This window comes from Zingiber officinale, chromosome 8A (genome assembly GCF_018446385.1).
Source record: "Zingiber officinale cultivar Zhangliang chromosome 8A, Zo_v1.1, whole genome shotgun sequence".
NCBI classification, from domain to species: domain Eukaryota; kingdom Viridiplantae; phylum Streptophyta; class Magnoliopsida; order Zingiberales; family Zingiberaceae; genus Zingiber; species Zingiber officinale.
The window spans coordinates 59,699,978-59,713,004 of record NC_056000.1 but is presented as its reverse complement, the minus strand read 5'-3'; the positions used below and the strand labels follow the sequence as shown (position 1 = coordinate 59,713,004).

At 38.4% G+C, this 13,027-nt stretch overlaps 1 protein-coding gene across 1 annotated transcript; it reads right to left on the bottom strand.

Moving 5' to 3' along the window:
• Positions 1–454: 454 nt before the first annotated feature.
• On the bottom strand, positions 455–1,452 carry LOC122011855 (cytochrome b561 and DOMON domain-containing protein At3g07570-like). Its single transcript, XM_042568258.1, has 2 exons — positions 1,255–1,452; positions 455–1,153 (listed from the first exon to the last, which is right to left on the bottom strand). Exons 1-2 carry the CDS (start codon positions 1,429–1,431, stop codon positions 596–598), a joined length of 735 nt encoding a protein of 244 aa, XP_042424192.1. The 5' UTR covers positions 1,432–1,452; the 3' UTR covers positions 455–595.
• Positions 1,453–13,027: the final 11,575 nt, after the last annotated feature.

Below are 13,027 nucleotides of genomic sequence, written 5' to 3'. Positions count from 1 at the left end.
CAAATCCTCCCTAAAAAATATCAGAAATATAAAAATTACCCTAAATAAAAAAAATAATAATTATAAAAATAGCAAAAAGACCCTAATAATTGTTTAAATGGTAAAATTTGGGACTGAAAATTTGACGATTAAGATTTCACCTATAACAAATATAAATTTTCAAATTCTACACGTATAACGACTAACAGAATCTGATTCTAATTCTCGAGTTAAAATTTATGTCGGTTTAAAATTATTTAGAACAGTTTTATTAAAATTGTTAGTTAATTTTATTTTTGATCATTAATAGACTATTACTGTTGTTATGTATTCTTATCAAGCAATATGTGGGTCACTTGTAACATCATTGCAAACTACCGTAATCACTTCCCATTGCTTCTGCATTTGCACCATCATGAATGAATGCTTTCATCTAACGCCCAACTCATAATTATATATTTTCATAAAGAAGTTCCAGATAATGATAAAAGAGTTGGTCGTTGAGCAAGAGTACTTGAGAAAATAATGACGGAAAATGTGATGAAAAATGATCTCTTCGAATGCAATTAATGAAGAAAAATGTGATGAAAAACAAGCATGAACCGCATGATCCAATCTAGCAGCAGAGAAAGTGATGAAGAAGCATGGCAATGGCAATGGCTCCGGCGCTGGTCCGGCCACCGCTGCTGCCGCATCCCACACTTGCTCCACTTCCTCCACTCGGAGCTTCTCCTCTGGCTCTGCTACCATGCTCGCTGCCGTTGTCAGCCGCGGGAGCATTCAAGCTCCCAGAAGCCATGCTCCTATGCGTGGCCAAGTACCCATCCGCCGCCGACGGCAAAGCGTTCTCAGGGCCGACCGCATAGACCAGGACCCCTTCCGGCCGCGACGCGTTAAGCTGGAACGCCAGGTACAACCGCGAGCTCCTAGAAACGACAACCGGGCTCCCCCGAACCAGCGTCAGATTCCCCTCCTCCGCCGGACACTGGTCAGGACTGTAGCCGCCGAGAAAGTACTGCACCGCCATCCCTGCGCCGCCATCGCCGGCCATCCACCCAACCACAGCGCTGCTGCCGACCATCCTACCGTCGGGGGAGAAGCCGATCGCGACGTACGCCCCACCGTCGGGCGCCGAAAGCACAAAACTCCATAAGCTCGGCCCTGTTTTCGCGTACTGGCCGGCCATGCATGAAAACTTTGATATAATGTCTAGATTTTACAGATCAAAAATCGGAATTTTGAGAGGGATCGAGTTAATTAGCTGTTTGAGTTTACTCTCAGGAAGAAGCGTTCGGAGGTCCAGGCAGGGACGCAGGCGAGGGAAGAAGTGCTGAAGGGAATCAGATCGCCGACGCTTAGCTGGGAGGCGCAGGAGTCTGATTGGGAATTCGCAGAGAAGGTAAAGCTAGATAGAAGAAGGATGATGATAAAGAAAGAAGAGTCGTCGTCCATCTCCGTCCCTCCCTAACAACTCTGCTCTTATCTTCGTCTTAGCTTAAACTTTTCGATCAGTTTATATAATGAAACAACTTTTTCTTGCGTAATTCTTTATCGTAGTAGTAGACTAGTGTAGTAGTTAATGCCACTGATATCGTGTATGAATTACGTTAAATGGTGTCTTGAACCAATATATATACTAGGGTTGGAGTAGGAATTTCATATCGAGGAGTAAAATATATATTTATAATGAGGGGAGGTGACCATATCGCGATCTCTAATTCGACTCTCTTTAACCTCTTATTTATATATCCTATGTACCTCTTATACTTAAAAATTGAGAGAGTAGTTATCATCATCGCCCCCTATAGCTCTGTCCCTATATATAGTTGATGCAAGTTTATAGAAGTTAAAGTTATTTTTGATTGAATGTTGTTCTTGATAATTTTAATTATCTATTATGTTAGTATTATGGAATGGAAATGAGTATGAGCATGGATATCACTCTTAAAAAGTAATGTTTGGTTAGTTGAATATTTTAAATTAAAATTTTCTTTTTTACCATTAAAGGAAAATAAGAGAAAAAATTAGATGTGAGAGAAAGTTGAATGTGAGAGAAAAATATGATGAGAGAGAATGTATAATGAGTGAGAAAGTGTAATGAAAAAGAATGAAGAGAGAGAAAGTGCGATGAGAGAAAATGAGGAAAGAGAGTGATGGGAGAGAGCATCATGATAGAAGGTGGGAGAGAAAATATGATGGGAGAGGATGAAGAGAGAGAAAGCGTAATGAGAAAAAATAAGGAGAGAGAGATCGAGGAGAGAGAAAGTATTGTGATGAGAGAGAAAGTATTGTGATGAGAGAGAAAGTGTGATGAAAAAAAATAGGAAATTGAATGTGATGGAAGAGATTGAGGAGAGAGAAAGTATAATGATAGAGGAAGCATGATGAGAGAGAAAATGTGTTTAGAAAAAAACGAGAGAGTGTGATGGGAGAGATTGAGGAGAGAGAAAGTGTGATGAGATAGAAAGCATGATGAGAGAAAAAGTGTAATGAGAAGAAAGAGAAAAGAGAGTGTGATGTAAGATATAAAGGAGAGAGAAAGTGTGATGAAAAAAAAGAGAAAAGAAAATGTGATGCGGGAGATTAAGGAGAGAGAAAGTGGGTGATAAAATGAGGAGAGAGAGAATATGAAGAGAGAGAATAAGGAGAGAGAAAATGATATGAAAGAAAAATTAAATAAATATATTTTGATATTTGATATTAAGGAGATAAATTTTAGTTTTGGGTCAAGGGTATTTTTGGAATAAAGGAATATTTTGATTGATGAAAATAGAGTAATGACTCATTGAAGGGGGGAGACATGAGAATGAGTCATTACCCAATTATAAGGATCCATTTCCTTATTTGTATTTTCATTTCTATAATCCAAACATCAATAATGACAACCAATGATTGCTATATTTTCATTCTCCACTCTTATTCTCTTAAACTAAACACCCCCTAAAAATATTTCTCAATTTTTTTTAAATAAATATTTTAAAAATGGAACCAAACAACATTATACTAGCTTTTATTTTTATACCCCAAATTATGCATTATAATTTCAATCAAATTCACTCTAAGAGATTTTATTAGTGCCTAACAAGTGCAGTATAAATAATAAATATAAATATTTTAAAAGTTAACTCAAAAGGAAAATTGTATTTCAAATTTATACATAGACGAATCAAAAGGAAAAAACCGTCTATCTGTAGAATTAATGGGGCAAAAGTCGAACACGTGAATTACCATTAAGAGGTATTATTGGTGGTCAAGCATGAATAAAAGGAGATGTTTACTTCAATAGTACGGGACATAGAATTTTGATTCAATACCAACTTCCATCCAACAAGCCATTAGAGATAACTATTTCAACGTTCAAGGAGCTATTGTGAATCAATGTTATACACTTTCAAGGTAGGTCGGAGAAGAGGGTTGACTTTTGGGATGCTTGGACAAAAAGAGAAAAGAGATCTCTATAATTTAAAATAAGATTTTTTTTTACTAATATATAATTTTAATATAGTTTAATAGAAAAATTTTAAAATCAATATATTTCATTTAAAATATGATAAACTCTATATAAAATATATTTCTCAAGATTCATCAAAAAATGCAACACTATAAAAAATAAATTTCCAAGTTTCTCTAAAAATGCAATACCTATAAATACAAAAAAAAAAGTATAAAATAATTATTGAAAAATCTATATTTTCTAGCATTTTGAGAAGTAAAATCTGTTAGGACCAAAAGTAGCTAGAGGGGGGGTGAATAGCTCGTCGCGTTCGCTCGTTGCTCGGCGTTGCTTGTTCCTTCAAAGATGTGCAGCGGAAAATACAGAAACAAACACACAACGCTAACACGGTTGGTTTTACTTGGTATCCACCTCACAAGAGGTGACTAATCCAAGGATTCACACCAACACACACACCCTCCACTAAATAAAACTCTCCTTTATGGTAACTACCAAGGGCGGAGAAGCCCTACAAGACTCTCGGTACAAGAAGAAGGAAAGGGAAACAAAATACAAGCACAAAGCTTACAATGAATGCAGAAAACCCTAACCCTAGCTTCTCTTCTTGCCTTTGATCCGCCTCTTGACTCGGAGAGCTTCCAAGAACCTTCAAGAACTGGCGATCACGAGCTTTGAGAGTGCTGTGGAGGAGCTGGCGAAGATCTGGAGTGAATCGGAGAAGAGATGCCGAAGGAAATGAACGCCTGCGGCCTTTATCGACGCCAACGGTCGGATCCCGATCGATTCGAATATTCCCAATCGATCGGGGAGGCTTTGGATCGATCCACGGATCGATCCAGAGCGCCTCTGTGCTCTGGAACAATCCAGCATCTATCGCGCAAAGCAGCCGCGTCCCAATCGATCCACTGATCGATTGGAACATCTGGATCGATCCACGGATCGATCCAGAGGCTCTCTGTTCGCTTAGGAGAAGCCTGGATCGATCCACTGATCGATCCAGCTCCTGGATCGATCCACTGATCGATCCAACACTTGGTTTTTGCCCAAAACCAAGTTCCAAGCCTCTCAAACCAACATCCGGTCAACCTTGACCTATTGGTACATCATGCCTAGCATCTGGTCACTCCTTTGACCTGCTAGGACTTCCCACCAAGTGTCTGGTCAATCCCTTTGACCCACTTAGACTTTTCTATTCATGCCAAGTATCTGGTCACTCCCTTGACCTACTTGGACTTCCCAACACCAGATGTCCGATCATCCTTGATCCATCTGGATTTTCCCTTGCCTGGCTTCACTCACCAGGACTTTCACCTAGCTTCACTCACTAGGGTTTTCCATCTGCCTAGCTTCACTCACTAGGGCTTTCACCTGGCTTCACTCACCAGGACTTTCACCTAGCTTCACTCACTAGGGTTTTCCTTCTGCCTGGCTTCACTCACCAGGACTTTCACCTGGCTTCACTCACCAGGACTTTCACCTAGCTTCATTCACTAGGGTTTTCCTTCTGCCTGGCTTCACTCACCAGGACTTTCACCTAGCTTCACTCACTAGGATTTTCACCTGGTTTCACTCACCAGGACTTTCACCTAACTTCACTCACTAGGACTTTCACCTAGCTTCACTCACTAGGGTTTTCCTTCTGCCTGGCTTCACTCACCAGGACTTTCACCTAGCTTCACTCACTAGGGTTTTCACCTGGTTTCACTTACCAGGACTTCCCTGTCAAGTATCCGGTCAACCTTGACCTACTTGACTCTTCTTCAATCAATTTCTTATTGTCAAACATCTAAACTCAAACCAAGACTCAGCTTGGTCACCCAGGTCAACCTTGACCTAAGGGATGTTGCACCAACAATCTCCCCCTTTTTGATGTTTGACAATACCACAATAACACTTACAATACCACATGTAAGTTAGGCTAATCCTATAGCCTCAATCTTCATGCCACTAGGTAATGAACATATAAATTAAGCTCTTCATTCTCCCCCTACGAGGGCACACTCCCTCTAGGTAATGAAAGCCTAACTTATACCCATTCATAGGTCCTTTCATTCTCCTCCTATTGGCACACATCAACCCATCTTTGGGCACACATCAACCCATGCCCCAATTTTGGGTACACATCAACAAATCCATTTGTTGAAAACTCTCCCCCTGAAGAGTTGCTCATCGTTGTTCACAACATCACTCGTTGTGATCAACACGATAATGAAGGTCCCATACCCTTCATTTATCCTTAACTTCTCCCTCAATGTAGACAAATACCCAACCTTGAGCATTATCTAACCACTTGAGTTCCCACTTGAAATAATGAGGATATCCACTCCCCATTTCAAGTTCAAAAGCTCATACATGAGCATTTTCTTTAAAGAAGGTTAACCACCTTCCAAGATTCATGAAAAGTAATTTTTCATGTCTTTAAAGAGCCCCTCCCCCTAAAGACATGGTGGTGACTTCTGTCATTGCACCAACAATAACTTGGAATCCCTAAACCTTTAGGAAACCCAAATTTAGAAGTTTTGAGGTTCAAATACTCAAAATTTGAAACAAACCTCAACCTAAACTTCAATGAAGCCTTCCTTAACCAATCCATCCTTGTTTTCAGCATCTTTGAACCTCTTTGAGTCTAGGTAACCATTCCAATCCCCTAAAATACATTTGTATACATACAAAGGGTGTTTTCACATGAAAACACCCTTTGTATGTATACAAATGTATTTTAGGGGATTGGAATGGTTACCTAGACTCAAAGAGGTTCAAAGATGCTGAAATCAAGCCTTCCCAGCCAAAATCAGCAACTTGGATCGATTGGAGTTGGGTTCCAATCGATTGAACCTTTCTGAATCGATCCACTGATCGATCGATTACCCGATCGATCCAGACGATTAACCTGAGCACAGTAGTCATTCGAATCGATCCACGGATCGATTCGGCACTCAATCGATTGATCGATCTGGATCGATTGGGAAATTCCATTTCGACCAAGAAACCCTAGAAAATTCTACAAAATCATAAGAAATTTCGTGTAGACATTATTTAGGGCATACTTAATCATGGAAAAATAGCTTTCTATGAAAATACATAATATTTTCAAAGATTGACACAAACTTGAAAACTTACAAAAACTTTAGTGTTTTTCTTCAAGTTTGTGTCTAACTATTCAATGGTGATTACTATCAAAAGATAGCCTTCACCAAAGTTTTCCAAAAACATTTTAAAAACATTTTCAAAACCAATATCCCATCATGTTCCTTGGGCATAATGCACATGACTTGTACATTAGCTTTCCCAATGATGGGAAAACACATAACTATGTGTTTTGATGAACCTAAAAACTCAAAAGAATGCACTAAATCAACATGTTGAGTTTTGTTCATCATCCTAACATCTCACTTGTATCTATTGTGGACAAAACACATACAAGTCACCTTATAGTCTTTGTGAGATGTAGATTTTGGTTTTTGCCCTAATCTAGGGATCATGCATATTTATCTAGGCATTTTAGAAATATTAGTCATCCACCTAGGATGTCACTCGTTAATAAGTGTTGTTAAATGCCATTTATCCTTAATTACAAGGAATTAAACTTAATGCATGATAATGTTATGGCATACATCAAAAGAAAATAATTTTCAAAAGAAAATATCCTATTACTACATGATGTATGAATGTCATGACATGGTATTTTTGGATTTTTCATAATAAAACATGAATGCAAAACTAGACATGATGTCATGGCATATGATGGGCAAACAATCATGGCAAGATTTAGCATAAATAAAATATACCTAGATTAACTATCTAAGTATCCTTAAAGTCTTAGCTAAACTTACAACTTAAACCTAGATTGCCCTAAAGTGCTACAAGAGAATGCCAAAGCCTAAATTGACATTTCTAATTTCCTTGATTTAATGTATGCCAATTGAAAATAAATATGTCCTTAAATGTTGGCATATTCCATTTTTCCTCAAGAGTGATTACATAAATCAAGGCCCGGATTGCCTTAAATTTCCAAGAGAATACCAAAATCCCAACTTGGTATTTCTCAAGATTTTCCCAATTTGTGCCATTTTAGATTAAAATCAATTTTTCCACCATTAGGCACATTTTACTCTTTCAAGGAGTAAACAAAGATCCACTTCATTTTCAAAGGTTAACAAAAACCTTGAAAATGCTCCTTGAGTGTCAATTTCCTCAAAGTTAGGTTAACTACCCTTCTAATCGGAGTTGACACTCTCTAACTCATCTATGGGGTAGAGAAGATGCTCCTAGGAACCCAATACCTATTGGTGCTCCTTGGATGCTCTAGGTACTCACTAGGGATAACTTCCCTAGATACCTTCGTAGTGACCTTGTTGGGCTTCTTAGAAGCCTTGGTCACACTTTCTAGGTCAACTCTAGGGATAGCTTCCCTTGTAACATTCTTTGTGACTTTCTTAGACTTCTTAGAAGTCTTAGTCACATTTATTGCAAAAATACTCTTAGGGATGACTTCCCTAGTATTCTTGGCTTGACCACTAGACCTAGGGTTTGTTCCATAACTATATGGAACTCTATGGTAAGAGGGCACATCCTTCTTAGCCTTTGGTTTGTATCCCAAACCTCTATGGCCATTAGATGACCTTTGTGCTCCTAGACCTAGGCTATGCTCATTTTGCCCTTTTAGGATATTTTTCATCCTTTTTAGGGTCCTTTCCATTTTATCAAGCCTTGACCTCAAGACTTGATTTTCTATCACTAAGTCCTTAGTTTTAGATTTTTCATTTGATTCATGAGCATATTTGTTTTTGGGCTTGTATCTAAAATCTTTAGAGTTATTGCCCAAGTGTCTATCTATCTTCCTAACCTTAGGTTGGGTAGTTTTGGCATGTAGGGCCACATGTTTTTCTTAAAGCCCTCATGCTTTCTATTCTTATGGTAAATTGCATTAAAATGATAAAAGTTAGAACTATCATGCTTTTCACCATAATGTAAGGGGGTAGGCTCAATAAATGTTACCTTCTTCTTTACCTTGGACTCCCCCGGACGAATCCTTGAGCCTTGACCATCTTCTTCCCTGGGGCACTCAAATGGCCCTTTTGATTGCAAGAGAAGCACACAATGTGCTCCTTGCTCTTCTTTGTTCCGGGGATGGTCTCCTTGAGCTTCTCCTTTCCTTTTTGTGCCATTTGACCCTTTTTCTTGGCCAATTTGGGGCACTTGCTCTTGTAGTGCCCATGTTCCCTACATTCAAAGCATATAATATGATTTTTATTATTAATTGAAATGTTTATACCTTCGCTTGTAGAGATGGCATCTTTTCCTTTGGATCCGGAGGTGGAAGCTTCCTCTTGATCGAACCTTGATCCCCCTCCATTTGATTTTTCTTGACTTGTGGAGGTAGAAGCTTCTTCATCCTCTTCTTCTCTTGACCCGGATGTAGAGGATTCTCCTTCATCTTGATCCGGCGTCACCAAGGATTGCTCCCCCTCAATCCCAGAGGTGGAGGCTTCATCATCTTGAATATGAAACAAGGAGTATGCTCCCTCCTTGTTCCCTTCGTTGCATTCCCTTGAAGATGAAGCTTCTTCTTGAACTTCTTCTTCGGAGGTTGAGCATCTCTCAACCTCGGAGTCCTCCTCTTGGTTTTGATCCAATGAATCGCCCTCTTTGGATTCTCCTTGATTTGGTACAGTGGAGGGGATCTCATGAATTCTTGCCAATTTGCTCCAAAGCTCCTTGGCATCTTCAAACTCTCCAATTTGTTCCAAGATGTTGCTTGGCAATAAATTGACCAAAAGCTTGGTCACTTTGTCATTGGCCTCACATCTTTGGATTTGGTCTTTGCTCCACTTGCTCCTTTTGAGTACTTTGCCCTTGGAATTTGTGGGAGCTTCAAAACCTTCCATGAGAGCAAACCATTGCTCTATCTCCATCATAAGAAAATTTTCGATTCTTGATTTCCAAGAATCGAAGCTTGTAGATGAATATGGTGGAGCCACCCTTGTGTCAAATTCAAGTCCATCTTGGAATTGCATCTTGAAGTTGAGCTTGATAAAAACTTGAACTTGAAGAATTTGCTCCAACTTCTTCACCCCTCTAGCTTTTCTTGTTATGCTTGACCCTTCCGGCGATGATTCCGGTGAAGAGCGGCCTCGCTCTGATACCACTTGTTAGGACCAAAAGTAGCTAGAGGGGGGGGGGGGTGAATAGCTCATCGCGTTCGCTCGTTGCTCGGCGTTGCTTGTTCCTTCAAAGATGTGCAGCGGAAAATACAGAAACAAACACACAACGCTAACACGGTTGGTTTTACTTGGTATCCACCTCACAAGAGGTGACTAATCCAAGGATCCACACCAACACACACACCCTCCACTAAATAAAACTCTCCTTTATGGTAACTACCAAGGGCGGAGAAGCCCTACAAGACTCTCGGTACAAGAAGAAGGAAAGGGAAACAAAATACAAGCACAAAGCTTACAATGAATGCAGAAAACCCTAACCCTAACTTCTCTTCTTGCCTTTGATCCGCCTCTTGACTCGGAGAGCTTCCAAGAACCTTCAAGAACTGGCGATCACGAGCTTTGAGAGTGCTGTGGAGGAGCTGGCGAAGATCTGGAGTGAATTAGAGAAGAGATGCCGAAGGAAATGAACGCCTGCGGCCTTTATCGACGCCAACGGTCGGATCCCGATCGATTCAAATGTTCCCAATCGATCGAGGAGGCTTTGGATCGATCCACGGATCGATCCAGAGCGCCTCTGTGCTCTGGAAAAGCGCCTGGATCGATCCACGGATCGATCCAGCGCTTATCGCGCGAAGCAGCCGCGTCCCAATCGATCCACTGATCGATTGGAACATCTGGATCGATCCACGGATCGATCCAGAGGCTCTCTGTTCGCTTAGGAGAGGCCTGGATCGATCCACTGATCGATCCAACACTTGGTTTTTGCCCAAAACCAAGTTCCAAGCCTCTCAAACCAACATCCGGTCAACCTTGACCTGTTGGTACATCATGCCTAGCATCTGGTCACTCCTTTGACCTGCTAGGACTTCCCACCAAGTGTCTGGTCAATCCCTTTGACCCACTTAGACTTTTCTATTCATGCCAAGTATCTGGTCACTCCCTTGACCTACTTGGACTTCCCAACACCAGATGTCCGATCATCCTTGATCCATCTGGATTTTCCCTTGCCTGGCTTCACTCACCAGGACTTTCACCTAGCTTCACTCACTAGGGTTTTCCATCTGCCTAGCTTCACTCACTAGGGCTTTCACCTGGCTTCACTCACCAGGACTTTCACCTAGCTTCACTCACTAGGGTTTTCCTTCTGCCTGGCTTCACTCACCAGGACTTTCACCTAGCTTCACTCACTAGGGTTTTCCTTCTGCCTGGCTTCACTCACCAGGACTTTCACCTAGCTTCACTCACTAGGATTTTCACCTGGTTTCACTCACCAGGACTTTCACCTAGCTTCACTCACTAGGACTTTCACCTAGCTTCACTCACTAGGGTTTTCCTTCTGCCTGGCTTCACTCACCAGGACTTTCACCTAGCTTCACTCACTAGGGTTTTCACCTGGTTTCACTCACCAGGACTTCCCTGTCAAGTATCCGATCAACCTTGACCTACTTGACTCTTCTTCAATCAATTTCTTATTGTCAAACATCTAAACTCAAACCAAAACTCAGCTTGGTCACCCAGGTCAACCTTGACCTGAGGGATGTTGCACCAACAAAATCATCAATAAGGTCTTTAAAATCAAAATTTTCTAATACCTCATTTTCTATACATAAAATTATCAATTCATTTACATTCAAATCATTATCATTATTTTCTCTCAATTTTTTCTGCTCATTCGTTGCATGATTATGATCATCTTTTTCTCTCAATTCTTCTAGTTCATTGATTGCGTGATCATTTAATTTAGTTTTTCTTGATTACTCGATTGTTGCTCATTTGTTGCATGATTATGTAGTCCTTCTTAGCTTTCTTCTTGTAATTCATCAATTGAATCTTCAATTGAAGAGCTAGTTTTAAACAACTTATGAATAACATCTTTGTGAGTTTTAATAATATGTTCTACTTTTTTTTTAATTTCTTTTCTCTCTCTAAGATTGATATTCCTTTAGAAACATATTTACAAATTTCAAGTGTAAAAATAAAACACAGAGCTAATAATGAAACAAACACAAGTAGTGATAGTCAAAGAATAATCAAGCCTAGTTTGTGCTTGAAGTAATTGATATAATATGATGATTAAAATTGGAATGATTTATTTAAACTGTTTAAAATTTGTAAGAAAAATTATAAAATATTGGTTCTAATACAATATTAAAAGTTAATATTGAATATTGATAATAAGAAAAAATATAGATGAGTAGATAACTTACGTTGTAAGTTTATATATTGATAAATGATGATATTGATGAAACTAAAATTTCAACTGAAGAATAAATTTTTCAAATTTAATTAGAAAATATTCAAAAGAGAGAAGTGAGGAAATTAATGTTCAAGATTCATATTTTATTCTCAAGAGTCTTATGACTTCTGTAAATAAATTAATAAAAAAATAATTGTACAATAAATAAAATCTTGTAAAGAGAAAAAAAAATATTTACATTCCTTCTTTTATTTCTTTCTTGTTTTATATATATATATATTTTAATTTTAATAGAATATATATATTTTTAGACTTTATTAAAATAATTCAACTATATATATATATATATATATATATATATATATATATATATATATATATATATATATATTTGGACCTTTATTAAAATAATTGAATAAAATATATTTTTTAGGTGTTTATTAATACAATCTAATTATATATAATATATATTATATATGCATATAAAATTTGGAGCCCCTAAAAATCAAAGGCCCTTGGCCATTGCCCCGGTGACATGCCTCAGGGCCGACTCTGGTTGAAAGATTCGTTTATATTTGGTGGAGTTTATGTATAACAACACCATATCAATCCATTCTAAATGGCACAATTTGAGACTTTGTATGAACGAGCTTGTAGGTCCCTGACCTTCTGCGATGAAATTGGAGAGAAGAAATTCTAAGGCTCTAGTCTATCAAGAGGGATGCTAAGCTAAACTTATTGTACTATTCATCCCTTCGGTGTAATAATGAATGTCACATATATTAGTCTTACAAGAGTTTATCTTCAAATTTTGATTTTGAATCGAGTAACATTAAATCTGGACAGTCGAATTCGATCCATATAAATTTTTATTAACCGTTAAGATAAATCAAAAAGTTCTCATCATGAGTAATTCAGAAATCAATATCCTGGTTACATTTCTTATTTGGAAGAATAATCCCTACAATTATATTTAGTATAGTGACAAAGGTACGGAAAAAATATGTTCAGATATATCAATCGTATAATTTAATATGATAATATCTTATATCTTAATCACGGTAAATTCCGGGGAGATTGCTCCACGGTAATAAATGTATAGGTGGTTGCATTTTAACGGATCTGATGGATTGAATAAAGAGGAATAATTTAACAATAAAAATAAGATAAAGTACTGTTTTGATAAAGAGAATAGGCCCACTTTACGTTTGTAGGCCTAGTTTGCAAATTGGG

Excerpts from the sequence above, each read along its gene's own strand:
- LOC122011855 (XM_042568258.1), bottom strand. The coding sequence starts at position 1,431 with ATGGACGACGACTCTTCTTTCTTTATCATCATCCTTCTTCTATCTAGC. Across the intron at positions 1,154-1,254 it reads CCGAACGCTTCTTCCTGAGA|TACGCGAAAACAGGGCCGAG; the intron begins GTAAACTCAAAC and ends ATGGCCGGCCAG.